Below are 22,666 nucleotides of genomic sequence, written 5' to 3'. Positions count from 1 at the left end.
ACGTTGCCGTGCTTGGTAGTCGATTCTCAACTTCATACCTGGTTCCACACAGTGTCTTCCTTTATGCTGCGTGTAGCGTAGAACCGGAGCGTTGGCTGAAGATGCAAAACCTGCCAATGTATGTTTGCTTAATGACAAGTGGACTTAAGTTGTGTGTACCTTTTTTTTTTTTTTTTAAAGTTCAGGATATGTAAATGAGTGAATTTTAATCAAGTCTTAAGTATTTTGCCCCCCCGAACTGAGTTTTGGTGAGGTACTTCTAACATTTGTGCAATTTCTTGAGGCTGCTGAAATTTGCATTCCTGCTGCAGATGGCTTGCCCCCGCCTTGGTTTTTTTTCTACACAAAGAGCAGTTGTTCAGGCCTGGGCCATGGCCGTCATCACAGCTCGCTCCTCGTGCTAGGCTGTCGTAGTTGAAGGGAATGGGTTGCTTTCCCCTGGGTTTCTATCGGAAAGTGTTGAGCTGCTGCGTCCATCCTGGCCAAAGCCTCGGGCTTCCTGCTCTGCCTCTTCTCAAAGGTGTTGAGGTGCTTTACTGTCAGTGACTGCCCAGTGGTCTGAGCTTTGGTACCGTCCTTTGGTACCCCTGTGGGGCACTGACGGCTGCCCCCATCACCCCGCAGCACTTCCAGACCCAGGGATGGATCCCTGAGTCTGCCTGTGAGGTTGGAGAAGTTGTTGCCTCCACAGGTGGTAACTGAGGGAGTTGCCGAGCAGAGGCTAATCTGTGTTTTCAGGTGTGAATATTAAAGTTGTTCCTTTGTGACCTTTTTCTTGCCCCCCTTTGCTGATGAATCCTTAAGTGTGTGACAGAGTTGTTAAATCTGCAAAAACGTGTGGGTGAGACGGATGGCGAAGCAGCAAGAATCCTCCCAAAGAAAAGCCTGAGAGATTGACAGGATTTTAAGACAAAGTCTCATTTTGGAGAGGCAAAACTGATGGGCTCAAGCCGCAGTGTTGCATGGCATGCTGCACAGTCACTGGGGTAAGTAGATCTTCACTGCTTTCACAGCAAAGATAAATTGATAAATCAGTTTGAACTGCATAAATGGGATTTCACTGTACTCACTATAGTTTAACGACCCACTTGATTTGTTTAGTAGAGTTTATCTGTAGTAAATTGATGCGGTAGTTACACCAGATGCATAGTTTTAAAATTCTGTGGTTAGTGGTCATGTCTGATGGATTTGCAATGCATAAAAATGTAACTTGATGCATTTTGCAAATCGCTTTGAGAATCGCTGCACTTGCAGATGGGACGGCCTCGTTAACTGCCTGCAACAATGACAGTGTTTCCCAGTAACTAATGGGAGGGGAAGAAGCCAAAAGCAAGTGAACAAGGACAACATGGCACAAGCAGAGCACAATGGGGAGTGCTATGAAGCATTTACTGCCATCGACTCGAAAAGTCTCAAGTCGCACGCTGCATACGTTAGCAGACCACAAGAAGTTGTTAAAGGTAACAACTATTCCAAGTACCACTGAAAGAGGCCCAAAATTCTGGGTTTTTTTAAGCACTTGGTGTACCAAATTCAGCTTACTCAGTATCTTAAAGATTCTTGGCTCGGTCACAAAGCTTCCTGCTCCCCTAAAGGAAATGGGAGCCAGAAGTCGGGCTGGTGTTGCACTCACTGCCAGTATGACCTGAGAGTTCTGTAGATGGTGACTGAGACTAAAGAGGGGCCTGTGGGGAGGTGTTTTGTTTTCAGGTTAGCTTTTCTCTCTTGACCATTTCCATGTTCTGCGAGGCGTTACCGGGCACGTTTTTCCTTTCCTAAAGACTCTGTAGGAGGTTTCCTAGTCTACGATCTCAACTGTTTTAATACAGCCCAAAGTATTTGATGAGATCAGCTGAAGCTGTCTGAGTGCAGAAAGGAATACTGTCAGCTCCTAGAACAAGAATTTGAAGTACTGTGTCATCTTTAGCCACTTTCCTATTGAGACCAAGAGCTGTCTCCATCTGCTGTGCTCCCCATGAAACTCTTGACTGTTTTTCTGTCCCTTGAAAGCTCACTTCTCAAAGTCAGCAGACCTGCAAGCCTGGCTCTCCACACCCCCCTCCCTCCCTCAGCCCTTTCCAGCTCCTTACCATCAATCTCCTTCCACTGCACTGCTGTACAGTAAATGACAACAGCAATTTTATTCCTATTGTAACTGCAGAAATAACTAACGAAGAGTAAGTAATTAGCAAAGAATAAAGCGGGGCTGCTATGACCTGAAGTATTTCGGCATGGATGGATGGCTGTATATATATAGTTTAGCTGAAACAGAAGTTACTGGATTGCTGGAACTGCTGGCAGTGAAACCGTGGTCCCCGTTAACGCAGGTCAGACGTAGGGGCTTATAACAATCTGATTTTAAAATCTATTTATTCTGCTCTTCCAGCTTCACGGAAATTGCTCAGATCTCCATGTGTAAACCCAACCCCCATCTGATCAGCACTACGTTCTCATGCTCTCTGACCTTTTCGGTAGGTGGTAATTTTGTTCGTACCCTCTCCCGTGACATCCTGTCAAGCCCTCTCCTGCTCTCACATCTGACAGCCTTCCCCGCCCTGCACCCATAACTGGGAATTTCCCTTCCTTCCTCCTTCCACAGCCACCATCGCCCTGTTCTGCTGCTTTTCTGAGCAGGATGTTTGTGCTCTCCCCCACATCCGTGCCGGAGGAGCTGCCTCTCCCTGTTGAGACTCCCAGACCAAGGCTTTGCTGTGCCTTCCCCTCCCAACCCCCAGCTCTGCCTCAAACAATGTCAGCTCTCCACTGTGCTCCTGCTTTCTACCTTTTGACTTGCGCTTTGTTAGCAGGAGTGCCACTTTTCCTTCTCCGCCTTTGTGTTCCCATGATACGTGTGCCCCAGGAGGGCAGGAGAGCACTCAGTGGCGTGGGGGCTCCTCTGATGCAGCGTCCACTGCCACGTCCCTTTCTTTCCGTCTCAGCAGGGCAGCCTAGGAAACTCTGACCAAGGAGCAGAGTTTAAGGCATCTGTAGCCTTAGCAGCACACACACAAACTGACCTCTCTACTTTTCTCATTTGTTCTCGTAGGTTTTGAAAAGGAAGTTATGAGCTATATATAGCTGGTAGGAAAATCTTGCCTCACAGCAAATTGAAGACATGTTTTACCTGATGTGTTGCATGCAAACAGTTGCATTTTAAACATGGGCCTTTCTAAAGCCAAGCGGTAGGCTGAAGGATTTTTACTGTTATGCTTCAAAGCACATGGTTCTGGTACCTTCCAACCATACCAATGCAATATACTTTTGACGCAGATGCCTGTTTCTTTTTCCAGTCCCTGGGCATGTGGTTTTATCGTAGCTCTGTGCTTCCTTAGTGGAATTAAAGAGCAGGGTTTAGTAGCTCTGAGGCAGGAAATCCTGTATTTTCACAGCTCTAAGGATTTCATATTGTTTGATCTCAATAATACCTTAACTCCTGCAGCAAATGGGCCCAAGGGAACACTTCAGACGATTACAAGGCAAAAAGCCTGGGTAAGTTTAAGTTACTTCTGGTAAAACAAACATGGGAGAGAAAGGAGGTGGAGGAAAAGATGGCTATAGCTCTGAGTCTTTAGGGAGCAATGAGCTTCTTTTTATACAGTTGAACTCCACAGGCCACATGCTGAGGCACAAAGGTCTGGCAAATGCTGTCCAGCCTATATCTGATTTGTGGCAGCCACATGACCACTCTGATTCCTTTTGAACAGTTTGATTGACTTTGTTTTCTACTGTATTTTTAGTCCAATTCAGTAAGGGATTTTATCAGCTGTTGTGGCTGTACTTGCTTTTCTCCATCTATTTTAATAGCAAGCCTGCTTTCGTAGAACCACAGAACAGCCCAGGTTGGAAGGGACCTCGAAAGACCATCTGGTCCAACCTTTTGTGAGAAAGGGAGACTTAGATTGAGGTGTAGTCCGTACCACTGAAAGCAGGTCAACAGGAACTGCAGATGGCTAAGGAGCTGCTGCAGACAGGAGAGTAGGGAAGAGTTCAAGGCCAGTGTTCCTGAAAACAGAAATGCTCTCAGAGGAAGAGGTCACAAGATCCTCTTTTCCCTTATATAAAACCAGAATGTAAAACCCAACACTTATATATTTTGGTTTTCACTGTCATTGTAAATAGCAACTGGGGCGATGTGGTCTGCAGATTTTATTCTCAAGAGACTCCAAATTGCTTCCCAGTTGCCTTTCTTCGGTTTCTCCTTCTGTGGAGATACAGCCAGAGTTTGGGTAATTACAATTTCTTTCTACAAAGCGTATGTTGGCTGTGTTCAACAGGGATAATATTTCCATGTTCCAAGACAAGAGTGGTTTCTGTGGTAAAGCGAAGTCTACGAACAGAAGTCAGTGTCTGGACACAGGTTTAAAATTGGTTCTTGGTGCGATGCTTTGAAATAATGGACCACAGAAGTCTTTAGTTCTGTCCAGTACAGAACAATACAGCTCAGACTTGCCACCCATGGGCATCTTTCCACGTGCCGCGCCAGTCTTCCGTTACAGGCCCCGTGGCTGCCAATAACTTCCCGCTTCGTCGTTGCTGCTGTAGTCCACGCAAAATGCCTTCCTCTCCTCACAGCATTTCCCCACCGCACCTTTTCGTTATCCTTGAAAGGGCAATAAGCCCGTCAGCAGGACGGCTGGCGGCCAAGAACAGGACCCCGCCGGAGGAAGAGCGGGGCTCCGCCGTCCAGCAGGAGCCGAGCAAGGCGCCGGGCTTCCACCAGGGGGCGGCCGGCGGCAGCCGAACGCGCGGAGAGCGGCCGCCCGGCCCCCCGTCTCCTGCAGCAGGCGGCGGGGGAAAGGGGGGAAAACCAAACCAAAACCCAAAACAGCTGTCGGTGGGAGGAAGGGAGCGTGGAAACGTGCGTAAACTGCACGGCCAGCCGAGCCAGAGGTGCTAGGGAAGGAAAACCGGGTGTTCCCTTTCATCATCTCACCGCGCCGGAACGCAAACAAGCTGGAAGGCAATAACCATCTAAAACTGCTTTAAATTGCTGGGGCATAAACCGGTTGCTGGCAGACATTGCAGAAGGATTTCCTTAGACTTGCCACTACATGTCTGTAAAACTTGTCCACTAGTGCGATTATTCTCTAGACAACTCTTCATTCTTTAAATGGACTAATTGCTTAGCTCTGAATTCAGACTGAAGAATTCCTTACTCAGAAAAATGAAAATATTTCATCTTATTTCATACACTTAGCTCTTTTCCTGGAACATAAAGAATTTTATAAGAAAAAGTCATTATTCAATGGATTCTCAGCTGTAGGATGTTTTATAAATGTCCTGTGCTGCTGCTGAAAGCCTGTCTTTCCGTAGGCTTCGTGGCTGGCTGACCTGCTGCGTGGAAGGGAGGGAAAGAAGAGGCTGGCGGTGCTAGGGCTCTCCTTTCAGCAGGAGCGCCTGGGTTGTTCACTAGGCCACGGTCTGACTCTTTACTAGTATCGCCTGCTCCAGCTCTGGGACGGTCTCTGTCTTACACAGAAATACTCAGCTTTCCAGATCACCTTCATGGAACTTGTGTAATGCTAGCAGTGTTTATACTGCGGCTCAGTGCTCCTGCCCCATTAAAGGGATTGTTGTACCCATCCATTCTCCTTTCTGCAACACTCAGGAGCGGAAAACTCTCGTGCTAAGCCATGCTGCCTGGAGTTTTATTTCAGCAGCAGTCATGTGTTGAGTAGGCAGACCGCAAGAACAAACAAACGTTTGCATTGCAGGAGAGAGAAAAGTTTTAACAACAATTTCAAAAGTAGCAGCATGGGGTTTTGCCCCTACTTGGCTATCTTCCTACAGAGAAGCAGCTTCCTTCGGATCTGGTGTTTTGTTTATGTAGCTATATATGAAGTTTAGTCTTAAAAACAGAAGATGGAACTTGCAATTCCCCTACCCCTCCTCTGAAGAATCCTGACTCTTCAGCAGAGGTATTCAGGCTAAAAATTGTTTTCTTCTCCTATAGCTGCTGTTTGCAGAGGCAGCTGAAATGTCTGTAGCTCAGAGCCCTGGGCTATCAGCCCTGGCAATAACATGAGATGATAGGTGCTTAAACAATTTTATTTCCTTCTTGTTAGCACATACCATTTTCTTTGCTTTACTTACATGAATAGAAACACTGTGCTCCCCTGCCTTGTTACCTGTAACAGCCAGCCAAGCAGGTGACAGTGGAGAATGTAACTTGCCCTTTTGTGGCAGCAGCAAGCTGGGGCTGACCTGGAACCTGTTACTTCATCACAGCTGTTCTGTGGGGCCATGTGCTAAACTGCTCCAACTAAAAAAAAGCTTTTTTTCCCCCCAGCAAGTTTAGTTTCCTGCTACGATTCAGCACAAGGGACCTCCTCTAATGAACTTGTCTTACCTTTGTTTCCATAGGCTTTTTCTAGCCTTCAGTCCCTACTCTCCTTCAAGCAAGCACAGGAGACATCAGGTATACAGAGGTAAGAGGAGAATTTGCACAGCACTAAGGTGTTCTTGCTGCGCTTCCAAGCCTATTCTGGAAGAAAAACGTACCCTTAGACAGCAAGCTTATCTTGTAACACCACAAGAATAACTTAAAATGGGGTAGCTTGCAACATTTAATGCTTTTCATTAATCAGTAACAGCTAAAGTTAATAATGCCTCCACTACACGTTGCAATACCCACCCCCGGGAAAGCCTGGGTGCAGGTAACACTCTGGTGTAGGGGTAGGGCTGGCTAATGCTCTGGGGCAGGGTGCGGGCTGACCCACGCTGAAAGCGGCTGAGTGTGAGAGGAGGGCTGCACCACCCTCCTCAGAAACCAAAGCCCTGAATGGGTGTGCACAGCTCTCACGGTGCGGTTCGTTCAGCTCTGGGTAGCCTGTCCCCCAGCAAAACTCGAGTGCTGCTTCCTCTGACACTTCAGTGCTCTGTAGGTGTTAGAAGCCAGCTATTAGCCAAGTCGCTTCACGTATAGGCAAGGCTCTCTGAATTCATCCCAGCTTTCCTGTATTTGCTGGATGATGAACACAGAAGTTCAGCTATACGTGTGTACTAACACTGTTCGTATAAATCTTAATGTTTTTTGTACTCTGCAACATTTGTAGAGATTTAACACACACTTAGTGTCAGAACACCTTGGTTTTTATTTTCATATCCTTTTTGAATCAGGTTAAGCTGTAAACAATTTCTTTTTCAATCAAATACTGCCAGCTAGAATTACTTCCATTCATGCATCACTGAAAACAAAAACGGTATTTTTCCTTAAGTATAGATTTTTCTTTTTTAAACAATATCACTTTATACAGAAACCAATAGCTAGATTTGATGCACCCTGATTAGTTATGTAAACAGGTAACCCAAAAAAACTCGTCAACAGAACTAAGAAGTTGGTTCCTTCATAGAATGGAAATTAAAATCTCTCCTGACTTGAGGTTAACATGGTCAGGAGTATAGAGCGTGGCACATAAATCCATCTGGGAGGTGTATAAATTGCACTGTATCTGAATTAACGAAGTTATGCATAATGAAATGCACAGTTTAAATTCATGCTAGAAAGCATTTTTCAGTATGAAGTGGCAGCCAACTGGCAACCATAACAGTTAGGTTCTGCACCATCATTTATGGCATTATAGATAACTATTACATATAGCATACTTTAAAACCCTGAAGGATTGTGTTACTTGAAACATTCTCCAGGCAGTTATTTGGTTTGAAACATCGGGAGAAAGACTAAAGAGTTTGCCATCTTATACCGAATATGGTACCTTTAACTTTTATGAAGTAGATCAGATATGATGTGTATTTCACAGTAACAAAGTTGCTTTAATGCCTTTTCTCCAACAGTAGGATTGTGTTAGATGTTTCTGCCCTCAGATCACCATTGTCCTGGTGGTTTTCCCTTTTCTTAAGTTTGGGTAACTACATTGAGCACTTTTCCTGGTTTTTAACTATTCATCAGTCCTTTCAGTATATCTTCGGAGAGTTCCAGCAGAGGGAGTTCAGGGGACGGGATGTCCAGGGGGGGAAGGTTGGGTATTGGAATGTCCTTTGCCTTCCCAGCAGTTGTTGCAAACTTCTGCCAAGTTGCAGCAGCAGAAGTAGTTTCTGAGTGTTGCTGCAGACTCCACAATTCTGACTTCTCAACAAAGTCAGCATCTACATCCAACTCCTTGTCTACTGGAGATTTTTGGAGTCTAGCTCTTTCTGCTTTTAACTGCTTATTCTCTCTCCTCAATCTCTCATTTTCAGCTACAAGAAATTCTATGTGCCTTTTCAAATCTGCAATTTTGGTTGCCTGCTCTTCTATTATAGTTTTGTCATCTTTTGGAGCTTTACTCCCAATACATGCTTCCACCGGCTCCTTTTTTTTCTGAAGCAGAAATAATAGTGTATCCGGGTCTCTGTCAAAGACACCCTGAATATCCTGTGGATGTTTCTCTGTGGAAGGGCTGTATTTCTGAGTGACAGGAACCAATACATTTTGATCATCAGAGTCTTCAGCAGATGGCTTATAAGAAGTCTGAAGATGTGCGGCTATTTCCTTGTCAGCATTCTGCTGGGCTTTCAGCTTTTCCTCCCTCTTTGCCCTTTTCCACCTCTCCTGGATGAGCAGTAACTGTTTCATGTGACTATCCCTTTGTAATTCCAGTGATAGCTGAGCCTGAGTAAGAACAAGATTAAACAATTTAATAGGTGATCCCTAATCCCACCTGAATATTCACACAAGTAAAGTTACATGCATGTAAATATTTACATAAACAGCATCACAGCATCCCCGAGGGAGGGGGAGGAGCTTTTGTTAATTCAGATACTAAATCCAACAAGAAGTGCTCTCTGTTTGTACAATGCAACAGATTCAGATATGTCACCCAAATTTAGCATAACTACTGGTATTGTGAAGGAGTGAGTTAACATTTGGTCTGTTTGTTTGTGTTTTGTTTTTAAGTCGCTGACCAGGCTACAATACCTCTGAGTGGAGGCACTAGGAGTTTGACTTACCTATGACCAACACCAAGAAGGAAGAAATTCACTTGATACGCACAGCCACACTTTAGCTAAATAATACAAACTATCTGTATGCTTCTGTGATGTGTAGACATATTAATAACACCCAACACTAAGCAGAAAAGTGCTCCAAGGCCAGATATGGTCCCAAATGATTCAGCCATATTTAATGAAGGAGATGACATGGTGGTTAGTAACTCACAGGAACCACCTGGGTAAGAGGCTACCATTTTTCTACAAGAATGACCCTTTGGAGGAAAGACAGATGTCCGATCTCCAAGGCTTATTTGCTTTGATAATATTGGCTAAATTCAAAGTCTGCTGCTACAAAAGTGCTGAGCAGACTACACTACTACATTCAAAGATAGATTTGTGCAATGAATAAGGAAAGGTGTAAGGCTGCTGTTCTGGAGATCCCACAGTGAGGATGAATAAAACTAAAATTACAGACTGTAGACAAGATGCTCAGCTTTGTGTCTCAGGAAAACAGCCTAAGTGTCTCACAGCAAAAGTTAAATATGAAACTAGTTTTATTACCTACTTGAAAATGCCTTGCAGACTAAAAACCATTGTTGGAGAACCCTTGGATAGGTTAGTAGTTCTCCTGTCCCTGCTCCCCATAAACTTGGAAAAACTCTTATGGAAGACTAGCATCACTGCACTTCTAAAACTCCTGGTGCAGTTGCCATGGGTTCAGAAAACTATGCAGAGGCTAACAGCCAAGAGGGGTATGATCAGTTAGGGCACAATATGACACACAGGCACACAACAGAGCTATGACTGATTTTGGCATCTGCTGCACTTTGGTCTCACCTGCTCTGACTGGGTCAGCTTCATAGCATCTGTAAGGTATGCTGCAGAAGAAAAAATTGATAAACACTTAGGACAGGGTTACAAAACCTGAATGTTTCCATAAAAGCTAAGAAAAGGCTTCAGACCTCCTGTATTCTGAATCCCCACATAAAAGCAGCAGTCCAGAGGCAGAGTATTTACCAAGTTACAGTGGCTGGAAACACCTGCTGTCTGAAAAAATTACTGTAACATCATGTAATACACGCTACACCCTTCCCACGGCATCTTGTTGGCTCAGGTTGTTCCAATTTGTTTTTCAGAGGAGGACAGCAGCCATTTCCAGAAAGTCCCAGAAGAATAACTTTCCCGTGAAGGGAAGAAACACAGCTAAGGACCAGACTTTTAACTTACAAGCATTTTAAGACAAAATGTGGTAAGTAAAATCCGCTCGCCCATGGCACACCAGTATTATGAAGTAATGCTTTTTAATTATATTCTTGATGAAGAGGTATAGCCATCGTTTCCCACTTTTTTCACCATCTTCCCCTCCAAACCACAAAACGTGCTGGCTTAGAGTTAGAGCAGCCCTTTAGACTTTGAGCATATCTTGCTAGTGCTGAAAATGACACGGTGTGAGAAATTCTTAACCAAATTCAGAAGGATGTAAGATAATGGCATAGAATCATCAAATGAAGAAAAGCAAGAAACTTTCAATGTATTCCTGGGTTTTGTCTTGGTATGTGAAGTGAAGGAAACCAAAACGAAAAGTCTGCACATGAGAATGCAAGTGCTATCCCTCATTGCTCTGAGTGTTCATAAATACCAAAGAAACTATCAGTTTCTCATTTTATGGGGTTTTCTAGTATTTATGAATGGAAAGTGACAACGCCTGGTATCTAGGTTACAATGTTTGGAGTAGTCACTTATTTTTTTTCCACACAAGCCCTGTCACTGGAAATGTCCTACTTGTTGCACCAATTAAGACCTTCTCTTTCTTCTTCTGCCAAGCAGTTGCCACACTGTCAGACAGCTGATGGACTCCAACACAAATAATTAAGCATCAGTAGTTAAATAGACAGGTAAATACACAAAGTCTCACTTAGGAGAGGCTGTCAATCGCAGCCTCAAGGCCTGCGATGCAATCTGCTGTTTTGCTTGAGTTCTGGGAAAGCTGAGCTCATCAGTTGTTCTTAGCTGTCTTGATTCAGGCATTAGGAAAGGGAAGTAAGTAAACTTCTGCAAGCAAACATTTGTCTAAGTATTTCCTTTATCAACAGAGAAAGCAAGTGACTTCAGCTATGAAAGCAGTGAAGAAAATACAAAGTGTAAAGTGAAACTGGCTTACAGCAGGTTCCCAACTGCAGTTTGTGCATGACACAAGGTGTCAGCTTCATCTTGAGTCAAGAACTGCCTTCACAGTGATAACCACCCCCAATCAAAACAACTTTGGAAATGTCTGACTTTAGCTGCTCTTATTAGGAAAAAAAGTTTCTAAGAGGGTGCTTGATCTGGACTGGAAAATTCACATTTTAAGAATAAAGATGTTGCAAGTAGCTAGATATTCTACTTACACGAAGCATGCAGATCTAGAAGCTGATTTTAAGAGCTGGAATGTGAGAAATACCTACTCACCAGCAGCTTTTTTGTGACAAGAAATTGCTTCTTCATATTTCCCTGCTGCCAGCAAACGGTCTGCTTTTCTGCTCTGCTGGTGAGCCTTAAAATAAAAAAGAGCATTACATCAAGGAGGGTTAACCGACAAATAGCTATACCTGTTTTAAAAGCAATCAGTACATCTATGAAACCTGTACTGATTCCAGTTGTCAGGCTTTTAGGCTCAGATCTCCCACCCCCTTCCAAGCTTTATAATTTGATTTCTTTTTTAATACTACCTTACAAGAATCTGTACTGTACAGGTAAGAACTGAAGTTTGTTAATGCAACAAAGACAGTGTGTACACAACAAAATCCTTTTGAAGCTGTTCCTCAGAAAGTACATGTTCTCCTTCGTAGGCAGGCATTTACTGTAGTCATGTAAAAAGACCAGTAGTCCATAAGAAGTTATGAGAAGCTCTAAGTATTTAGGACCAATTCACCTGGCAGAATGCAAGATATTTGAGTTATGTTACAGCTTACAGCTGGTTTGACATTTTCTGCTGCCCCATGCCCAAGAGACTTTGCCTCGGGTGAAGAAATTGCAAAAGATCTTTGGGTTTTTTTGTTTGCAGCTTACACCAATTAATGGAAGCAGCATAGCCATAGTTAAAGATATCAAAGTCACATTGTTGCTGTACAACAGTTAAGTCTATATGAGTATTTGTAAGCCACTAATGTAAACCACTAAGGTAGACTAGGGATGTTGCTGAAAGCAAGCAATTGATGCAAGTACTTGCATATGCTCAAGGAGGAACAGTATTGCATAACCAGCACTGCAACATTCATGAAAGCAAGTCTTTTTGTCATTACTACAATGAATTTTATGGTCCTTCCTCCAAGACAAGCTGTTTAATATGAAAGGCTACAATCACTAACTGGCAAGACTGTCAGTGACACAGACTATTCATGACAGCTTTACTACATGTTGAGTTTGAAGTAAACAGACATCAGATACTGGGCACTGACTCTGTGAAACAACACAAGGCACTTATGAATCTGAAGAAAGTGTTTGCCTGTTTCTTTGTTTAAGAGTACTGTTTCTCAAGAAAGCCTTTACCAAATCCATGCTGACTGAACCTGTAGGGTAAACAGAGCTGAAAGCCTGAAATTTGTCTCTGTAATTCTCTCTCTGACCCACACAAATTCCCTATTCCCTCTGTTCACCCAAATAAAGGCATAAAACAGACTTCAGATGTTTGGTGAATATAAGTCACCGACTCACTTTCGGCATGTTCCAGGATCAACATAAAAATGAGCGCATTTGTCCATATCCTAAGATGTTAGAACAGGTGGCTCCCTACAGGTCTTATGGAATTACACTTTTGTCTGTCTCTTGCAGTCTTGGTAGAAGCGTCAAAGGTCAGATAATCCAGGCAGGACAGTAGCATGATTCTATCAGGACTAACACAATACTTATACTAACATCCATTTAAAAAATAAGTTCCAAAATGCAGGTCAATTTCTTTGTCATCTTTGTCCCCCAGATTGACTTATCACCTACAGTGTTACAGTAAGTTCAATTTTCTACCGGAATTTTAGCAGCTCTAACACCACAGAAGAGAATGACTTCTATAGAAAACACTCTTTTGGGCAACAACTGTTCTTAAGCAATCCCTAGCAGTTATATCACTGCGTTTAGACATTTGGCTTTTCTAAAACTGATTTCCTATGCTAATGTGCGACTGTTCTTAAACAAAAACCCACCACAGCTCCTTGATTCTTCACAACAAATATTTCGGTTATATTCTTCTTTCTTACCTTCATTCAATCCTCAGAGCATTGTCAGCATTCCCTGTTTCTTCTGCCCTGAGGTTAAATAATCTCAGAAGAGGAAGCATTTTTCTATTGGAAAATCATCTATTTTATGGCCTTTTTCTATGGACTCCTACAAATGACATATGCCAGAAAGATAAACTTATTTCCCACGGGAATGAACAAACAGTATCAGCTCATATAGAGCCATCTCCTCGGTTATTCATAGCAGCTCATCCAGTTACAAATTAGCTATGTCATGGACATGAAAACACCTGAGCTAGCTCCTTGCAAAACCAGGGAAAGAGGAAACAGGGTAGCTGGAGACAGAAGAGCTAAGAAAGTAATTTAACAAGCCAGGGCCTGGTTCCATTTATTAGTTTTTACATACAAGAATTTGAGTCTGGTGGTTTTCAAAGGTTATTTTCATATGTTTTAAACTACTGGAGCATGATCTTACTCAAATCACTTAAGCACGTGCAGAACATTTGAGGACAGTCATTTGTTATTTGATTGAGCAATTAAATTATTTCCATTCTCAACTCCCAGTGAAGCTGAAGGGAGTCTGAAGAAGTTGGTCTAGACTGTGAATCAAATTAGGAAAACAACAGTCCAGAGATGCTAGCAAAAAGAAAAGCTAGGAGCCTCTGATTACAAACTCAAAATGCCTTTCTTGCTGTTACATCAAAATATATAGATGTCAGGCCATCTTACTCTGATGCAGAGCAACAGACTTCCCCAGTGGAAACAACAGGAAGGGTGGCAGAGAAAAACCAGTTTCAGCACAGCCTTGTGTGAGAAAACTAGGTGTTTTGTAGTCAGTCATGGGGGAGGAATTCCTCATTTTGTATGTTTTCCTGCCAGCTTGACAAGGAAATATTTGCTCATTTATTCCACCCTGCAAGTGTTTGTTCCACTTAGTTGATTATGGAAGGACCAAGGAATTTCTCCCATTTTCATGGTAGATTATTCATCACCAGCAGTTTGCAGAAACTAGTGGTGCTGTTTCCTAGCAGCAAGTGATGAAGCTGCAACAGAAGTACTTGGATGTTTGATAGCCATGTATCATGGATAAGCTTCTACATCTTGTCTAGTCTGCTGGTTTATTCTTAGTGCTCAGTTACACTTAGCCACACAGTATCCAACCATTGTTAGCAAATCTATTTTGAACTCAGAGAGGCCTGTATCCCATTATAAAACTGGCAATAGAAGAATTGGTCCTATATCATAAAGTGAAAAAAATGACTCTCAAATTTATGCCTGGTCTGATGTCACACTAGGGGAAGGTGTTTATACCAACAATTCTCGAGCTGCTATGTTGGTTCCCAACAGATTCAAGCAGGACTGCTTTGACTTTGGTCCTGCTGCTGTGATGATTACAGAAAGAGCTGCCACATAACTGTGGTGGGTTTATATATCTGATTTCTCTTTCCTCTTCCAGTTGCAGTGCTGGAAATAAATGTAGGATGTGGTGTAAGAACAATTATAATTTATTAACAAGCTATGGAATTGAAGGGGGAAGCAGGTCGACAACTACTTCCAGATGTCCCTCCCAATCCAGATGAGCAGGAATTCCCAGTAGGCAAATGGACAGGTGTAACAACTTGACTCTAATAAGAGGAAGCAGGTATGAGTGAAGGATGACCAAGCTAAAAAGCTTCCTCACCTGGTTCCAACATATTTGGTTCTTACAGAATTTGTGCATGCCTTATTGTGTCACTTAAACCACCATGGATCAACTACAGAAGCGGGTAAGCTAGACAGCTTTCCTCAAACTTTCTAACTGTAGCTGAGATGTTAAGGGGTGATACTTGCATTTGTAAGTTTTTACTGCTGTTCCAGAGAAATGTTTGTATTTGATTTTCCACCCAGCTAGCCCAAATCATTGCCTATGTAATCTCTGAGCAACAGAATAAAAAAATAATCAATCAACCCTCTAAAATGGCAATGCAGGCCTCCTTTTTACTTAGAGCTTTTTTTTTTTTAGCAGCCCCGAAGTTAACATTCAACTTCTTTTTTCCCCAATACAAACTAGACGATGATGTGTCTGCAGGCCAGGAGAAATGAAGCCATAAGGCCTACTTGCTAGATTTCTTACCATTCCCTCAAACTAAAAAATAAAAGTGCTAGTTTTCTTTCAATTTAAAGGATTCCCGCCATATGATCCTAGCTTAGGATCACTTGGGGGTGGGGGGGAAGCTACTGCTTTTCCCATATAATTCCAGTTGATGGCTAGCTGTTATAGGAAGGAGAGTAATAGGAAAAAAACTGCTCGATCCTACAATATTTTTAAAAGGTAGGTGTAGTACTACTTATTTTCAAATAGGGTAAGTATACTACTCTCTCCTAAGAGCAGTAATTTGCAACAGTCCGCCTGTAGCTGAGACAGATAGTCTTGTGTATGTTTTGTTTTTCTTTGTTCCCCTAATGGGAACAGCTCTTCCCTGGACAAAGCCTTGCTCAAGATGTTAAGCTTTACAGCTGCCTTTGTTCGTTGTAAGGGACTCTCTAGAAAGTGATATATTATATGACTATGAAGCACAGATTACAGCACCTTACTTACTTATAAATGAAGGCAGTAAAACCCAGCTGCTTAAATGATGGCGCCTGAGGATAGCTAAATGCAAAGAAGTTCTAGTATAACAGTTTGTATATGTTTTAAGTGAAACCACTGTTTGCTGCTAACATCATCTGTTTCATCCTATGGACTGTGGATACCAGTTATCTTTGCCAGAAAGGATCAATGCCTATGCTCTCTTACTGCTGAAAGCAAAGAGGAAGGTATTTTTTTGAGAGATGAGGGATCTATTTGGGGATTTGTTTCCTTAAGAACACAGGGCTGTTTTTCTAAGAATGTATTTTGGAAAAAGGAAGCGTCAGAAAGTGCACATTGCATTGCATCCATGTTGTACAAAAGAGTGCTAAGTATCTTCCACACGGATGTTTACAGCAGCAGGCCACAAAGGGGAGGATGAGGTGGTGCACCATTGTTCCCCCCACCCCACAAACTTTCAAACCTATTCTTACCAGGAAATAGTGAACTTGAGAAGGTTTGAATGCTTATGCCTGCATATGCATTGAAAAATGGAATGAAGAGAGAACACAAGTGGAAAACTTGACCTGAAAGGTCCAAGAATTAGCTCTGGCTATCAATTTTTTTTATTAGAAAAGAAAAAGTGCAATCTTGATGAATGAAACTCAGGGTGACTATGGAAAATGCTTGTATTTACAGGCAGTTACACTAAAACCAAAAATAATAAAGAGTTGTACTGTAACTTATGTTAAATAATGGGAATATATTTGCCACTAAACTTAAAGAAATGGTAATGTGTAGCTTTATGAACAGAAGCAACCCCCCTTAAAAGTACTCCTTGTATTCTGTAGAGAAAGATAGAGTTGACTGAAGGAGAAACAAAAAATGGCAGAAGCCGTTGTGGCTGCTCAGCCAAGACCACTAGCCACATGTTAGCTCAATTTTCTGTCTTCGAAAGCCTGTACTTAGCAAGGTTGACAGAACAATGACTCAACTGTAAATTACAGGTTAGTGTGACTATAGAGCAAAACAAGTATGTGAAACTCTCATGAGAATGTATTCTCAATATTAATAGACTTCTCAGTCACTTTGTATTGAACTGTAAAGATGTTGAAGTTCAACTCGCTTGTAAGCAACAGTATTAGAATTTAAATATATGGGCAGACAAGCAACCAGTTGTTTAGCCAACCAACATTAATTCACTGAATAGCTCTAACTGACTACGCATGTGTTTCCTACCTATTGCAAACTTAAGATAAAATGGTTAGTCTGAGTTCTTCACCAGGCAAATGCAATTAAGACATCTGGAATTAAACCAACTCACATTCACACTGTTCAGGTTAGGTGGAGTCTTCAAAACCCCATACAGGCATAACTGCAGCTCTTTCCCTGATCACCTGCAACTTCATTAAGTCATGGTATCCTTTTACCTATTGCATGGTCAAATCAACCTCATTCTCTTTCCTTTCACCCATTTAGTATGATAAAAGCAGTAAATGCTTCAACTTGCTTGTCAGAGCCATTTTGTATACCTACAGTTCTCAGCTGCCTTGGTAATGCTTTTCTTGTCTCCATATATAGTGCTGCAGGTGGTACTACACAAGTCTTGCTAACTGGAGGTTATAAGCTAAATGAGAACAGTTCCACTGCCCTGCTAATAAACAAAACCAATCTGGGCTCCTCTATGTAGCCCTAAACCACATGGCTTAAGCTGTTACAGCAATTGAGCTACCCCTCAGTCGGAACAACAGAATCATCACAACAAATGGTCTAGTAAACAAACTATTCAAGAAGCAACAATTTCAAATAAGTGGGGCAGAAAGGCTTCAGCCATGACTTCAGTCTGCTGCCTCCCAGGCCTCTATAAGCTGGCTTCATTTGGGTCTTTAAACTGTTAGGCACGCTTACTCAGAGCTGAACTGCACAGCTTGACGATGCCTGACGCAGCAGAAAGGCACTGCTGGTAGGTACCCAAACAGCCTAGATATCAGTCAGGAAATAATGTTTCTGTCAACCACCTGTAGCTTAGCTAATTACGTTCTTGACTGGGAGCTGCTGCAAGCTGTTATATGTGCAACATGGAACAGTTTTTTGTTGTGCTTTAATAGTAGTTATATGACTGAATACAACATTGTTGAGTTTATCCAAGGAGGCTGTTACTGATCTGCCTGTTCAGCTGAGTATCTGATGCACCACCTTAGCAGCTCCAGTCACTTTACTCAGATATGCTGCTGCCTCTGTGGGTTCATACCTTAGATTTCCCTTAGCTGAAATGAATGGCCCCATACAGATCATGTTGTTACTGGGAAAACCAAGACAAGGCTTCCCATGGTGGTAAAAAGAGATTTTGTTAGGCACGTTTATATAACAATGCTTCAACTTTTATTACCTAAAAGCTTGTTTTCTCTAGTTTGAGTTCAGCATTGAGCACATCTACCTCTCTGTTTTTTCATTCTAGATTGGAAGAGCAAGTATAGCAGCTTTCAGGTTAAGCTTTATTTAAAAAAAAAAAATAAAAAAAAAATCAGAGAAAACAAACTGGATTCAGTGGGCGTTTCTGTAGATTAACATAATATTCCTGTTTTTCCAAACAAAGTAACAGAGGTGAAGGCTGGCATCAAGTCTCAAATATATTGGCCCATGTGATTTAAATTCTTTGGTGTCTGGTAAACGTTCATAGGTGCTTTCTATTTTCTCCTCCTACTCTTCCATATTGCATATTTATCCTGCTTGTTATTTTGCCCTCATGTGGATGTACTATTCACCTCACTTCTAAACCATTTCTTAAAATAGACCATTGATTGTCTTGCACTGGAATGGCTGCTACCAATGGCTTACAGCATTAATATTAAAAGCTGCCATTATATGAGGTTCTTGCAATATACACTTTGTGTTATTCTCACTCCAACCACTGATCCGTGCTTTCTGTTTTTCATCAAAACAGCAGCTCTTCAAGCTGGGTACCTTACACTTCAAGAAACTTAGAGGCAATAGATAATCACCAGATTTTGGATTGTATTTTATTAAACGATACAAAGTGCTATTACCCTGTAGGAAGAACAAAAGGTAGAGGTGGTATGGCTCCTTAGCAAATATTCTACAGGAAGATACTGAGGTATTAAAGTAGAATCAGCAGAGTTATGAAGTCCTGGGTGTTGGACTCTGTTCAACAAGCAAGTTTCCTTTTTAGTCTCTTCTTAAGGTTGGTAACATTTGCCTTGTATTTTTACTGTGTTACTTCCAAGCTTCTGATGGTCAGCAGTGTGCTGTTGTGCTTCTTAACTGATACCTTTTGCTCCTATACTTAAGGTTAAAATTATTGCTGGATGTAAGATCAGAATTCTTTGCCTAAACCAGATAGCAGTAGGAATTGCCCCTACAGTAGGTAGCACAGAGAAGCTCTTAACTGCATTCTTTTACAGAGCATCTTTTCTTATGAGACTTATCTTCATGCTTTTGCAGTAGAAGTTTTAATCTGTTAAAGAATGTCGAGATGTCTTAGTTTATGGCACTGGATTATGTGTGAAACAAGTGTTCAGCTGGACTAGATATCCACTATGTGGTTGCCTGCAGGTGTAGGGACTGCACTTAGTCCATACCAGTTTTAAGTTCCACAGCACAACCTAAATGTTTTTTTTGTAGGGCTGAAGAACTGGCTTCCTTATTAGTAAAAGCATATGGGTCAGGGCTTTAACCCATTCTTTCAAGACTGGGTGATGTTTCTCATCTGTGAGGCATACAGTACACTAAGGGGGGAGAGGGAATGAGGGAAAAGGGCAAGAGGAAGAAACAAAAATGAATGCTCAAGTATCATCAGAGCTGCCCCAAAACACTTTCCCATGGCTCTAACAACTCAGAGGAGGGCAACTCGTTTTAGAAAAGTTGTTTCAATTTGTTCCAAACTGAAGTATCACTGGATACAATGAATACCTTGAGGACAGCTCAGTGGAAAAATCAAATCTGCAGTTAGTATTGTAGCACAAGGCGTAGAAAGGTTGAAAGAAAGATAGATGGGCTTAGACTCACCATGATTGTTTGTTAAGCATGCCACGATGGCACAGAAGGTATACAAAAAGATAAGAATAACTTTAAAGGAAAAAAAAAAAGGGGGGGGGGGAAGTCTGAAGAACTTGAAGCCCAAATTCTAAAAGGTTAAATCCATTTCTTATTTAAGTCATTAGACCTGAAGGTCAACAATTAAAACTTCCATTAAACAAAAACCACTGTAGTTATAGATGTTTATTTTTTTAAACTGATCTGGAAAGCAAATCAGTATTTGTCTAGTGCCATCTACAGAAATAGATCAGTGAATTAGAGAAACCAAAATATTATTAAGAAAAAGAAATATCATTGATAGTTTAAGGCATTAAGACCCAGATGCATAAAGATAAAATATTATTGTGAGGGAAACTTATATTTCAGAAGGTAGAAAAAGAATGTAATTGAAGTCAGCAGGATACAACAAGGTATGGCGTGCCACCTCTAATTAGGAAGGCTAAGCAAATAGTCAAATACATAAACAATAACTGAAACTGAAAGCCACTAATACAAGTGATTAAGTGCATCTGGTGTGCTGCATGTTGAGAGAGAAATGGAGACATTAGGGTACTGCAAAACTACTCAGGATTTTGTAATCCATGCTTCCCAGTAACTAAGACTAGATGCTCAAATATACAACTAATGAACAAGTTTTACAAGACAAAGCAACATCCAAGAACTATAGCAAATTCTAATAAAAAGCCTTAACTAAAGAAAAATCAATTTCACAAAAATTAGCAAGGCATGATATACTGAAAGAAAGAAAATGTCTTGTACTTAAGGCATTGATAGCAGATAAATAAGCCTAATGATTACTGTATCCAAACCCACTTTGTCGTTTAGGGGGGTTTTTGTTTGGTTGGGTTTTTTCACACTCCTCTCTGATAGTTTGGCATCTTTGGAAAAAGTTGTGCTTTTCCAACCCACAGGAACTAGACTTAGGTAAGAGAAGACATTTATAGGAGAAGCAAGTGAAGTACATGACACTGGACAGTATCAAAAACTTAAATGAACATTTTTATATTGGAGGTTGGCACCTTCCCTGAATGTTGTTGCTAATCTGAAACTCAGCTGCAGAGAGGGACTGTGAATAGAAGAGCTTTGCAAAACTCCAGTTACTCCTGTTCATGTCCTTGTAAAAATGTAGGCATGTTCTAACCATCATACTGTACCCATTCAAGCTCTTGTCGTCAAGAGTTTTCATGGTGCTTCACACAAGCTGAAAAGACAGGTCATTTTTCTATACAAGATGATCCATGACTGTATTGTGCAGCAGTTTCAAGAAAAGTTTTTGTACTTCTGGATAATTCTTAAAAGGGAGCAGGAACATATGTACAGGCAACTTCATAATTTTCTGTCCAAAACTCTATACAGCAACTTTTTTTCCCTGTATCATCTGTTATGCAGAAGTGTCTTGATCTTGTTAGCCCAGTGCTAGACAAGTGTGGTAACTGCACACTCCTGTCATGGTCAGAGGATCATCAAGCAGGCTTTAGTCGTATTCTTGTCACTCCTACAACCCTTAGTAAACAGTCTCAGTAAGAAACACTACTAACTGGTGATATCTACACTGCCACAAAGTTGCTTCTTTCAGCTGTTTACTAGTGAATATTCAATTATCATTTATTTCCTTAGAAGCTCATGCATTAGATCTACTTTTAAAAGCATTTTTACAGTGTCTGTGAAATAGCTATAGTTTATCCCTCCTGCATTACCGTGCTACATGTTGTGTGACTTTAAACCCATCATATCAACAAGCTGTAAGAGCTTTCTACTTCCTGCTGTTCCTTATTTCAGTCAGGCTTCCAGTATACAAAGTAAAAAGTCTGAGACGCCATGATGCAGACATACCCAGAGTGGTTCTGCACCATCAGTTCAGATCTAAATCAACCATCTTCCTGCTACGCTGTCAGCCCTAATTCCATGGGTGGTCTGCAATGCCAATTTTACAAGCCTTTCTGAAACTAGAGAGAGCATCCAGAAATAGCCGACTGACTCTGTATGGAGCAGGCAAGGGTTTGTCAAGGCTGCCACCATGCTGGAGCAAATAAGCTTTGATTAAAAACTAAACTGACACAAGTCTCTGAGGTTTGCATGGCGATACCTAAACAATTTCTGGGTCAAACTCATTCCTGGAAGCACTACAGCTGTATTCCTGGTATGCTGCTCCTGGCTAATTGGACTGCTGGACCAAAGCTAGTTTTCTAAGGGAAAGCTCTGTGTATCACCGCATCTGAGGCACAGTCAGGATACAGCTTCGATAAAACCCACAAGGCAGCAGAGCATTAACTGTTCTTGACCCTAGGTCTTGTCTGTGTGACGGAAACCTACCAATATAAGCTGTGTAAAATCTGATTAGCTTTTGTGAAAATGTACTTTTCAGACATCTGCGTTTCAGTTAAAGTTCCTCAGAAATTTAGTTTAAGCAGAGTTATTACTGATTTAAGACTTTAAAGCACTTCACGTTCTGAAATTAAAAGCAGCATCTAGTCGGTAGCGAGCCGTGGCCAGTCTCTCAAACGCCTTGAAATCACGTAGATACAGCCTGTGTCACCTAAACGTTTCCTTCTAGAACTTCCCCTGTCCCTTGTTTTTGCAACTTGGGCCAGACTTACCTCCCCCCCGCCCGCCCCAAAGTAAACGTGCCGCTACCCGCACCCCTGCGTTGTCCCTTCTCCCAGCTGCTCCCGGGCTCGGAGCCGGGGCCCTGCAGCAGCAGCTCCCCCACAGCGGTGGGGCAGCGCGGCCCGGCCCGGCCATCGCTTCCCCCGCCTCTCGGCCACCGGGCCGGACTGCGGCGAGGCGAGGCGGGCCCACCCCCCCCCCCCCCGCCCCAGAAACCGCCTCAAGTCCCGGACAGCCGCTCAGCCCCGCTCGCCTCCAGCCAGGCCAGGGCCCGGTGCCGCCGCGGCAGGGCCTGGCACAAGCCCTGAACAGGTGC

At 42.2% G+C, this 22,666-nt stretch overlaps 1 protein-coding gene across 4 annotated transcripts in view; it reads right to left on the bottom strand.

Moving 5' to 3' along the window:
- Window positions 1-38: 38 nt before the first annotated feature.
- NRBF2 (nuclear receptor binding factor 2) overlaps window positions 39-22,666 on the bottom strand; it is a 22,958-nt gene continuing 330 nt past the window's right edge. Inside the window, exons 2-8 of one of the 4 annotated variants that reach the window (XR_774372.1) lie at window positions 13,161-13,287; window positions 11,380-11,464; window positions 9,769-9,809; window positions 7,716-8,611; window positions 6,350-6,484; window positions 2,091-2,155; window positions 39-110 (exon numbers count right to left, since the gene is read on the bottom strand). Coding sequence is in view for 1 of the 4 variants with exons in the window: in XM_010567905.1 (XP_010566207.1) it covers window positions 7,895-8,611; window positions 9,769-9,809; window positions 11,380-11,464 (843 nt within the window). In the remaining 3 variants the exon portion in view is untranslated. Of the gene's footprint in view, window positions 111-2,090; window positions 2,156-6,252; window positions 6,485-7,080; window positions 8,612-9,768; window positions 9,810-11,379; window positions 11,465-13,160; window positions 13,288-22,666 lie in introns of those variants that run through there. The other 3 variants (XR_774370.1, XR_774371.1, XM_010567905.1) reach the window with 3 other exon arrangements.

The sequence above is a fragment of the Haliaeetus leucocephalus genome, unplaced genomic scaffold, assembly GCF_000737465.1.
Source record: "Haliaeetus leucocephalus isolate CR32 unplaced genomic scaffold, Haliaeetus_leucocephalus-4.0 Scaffold229, whole genome shotgun sequence".
Classification (NCBI taxonomy): Eukaryota; Metazoa; Chordata; class Aves; order Accipitriformes; family Accipitridae; genus Haliaeetus; species Haliaeetus leucocephalus.
The sequence above is the reverse complement of the archived record's forward strand: the minus strand, read 5'-3'. Positions and strand labels throughout refer to the sequence as shown.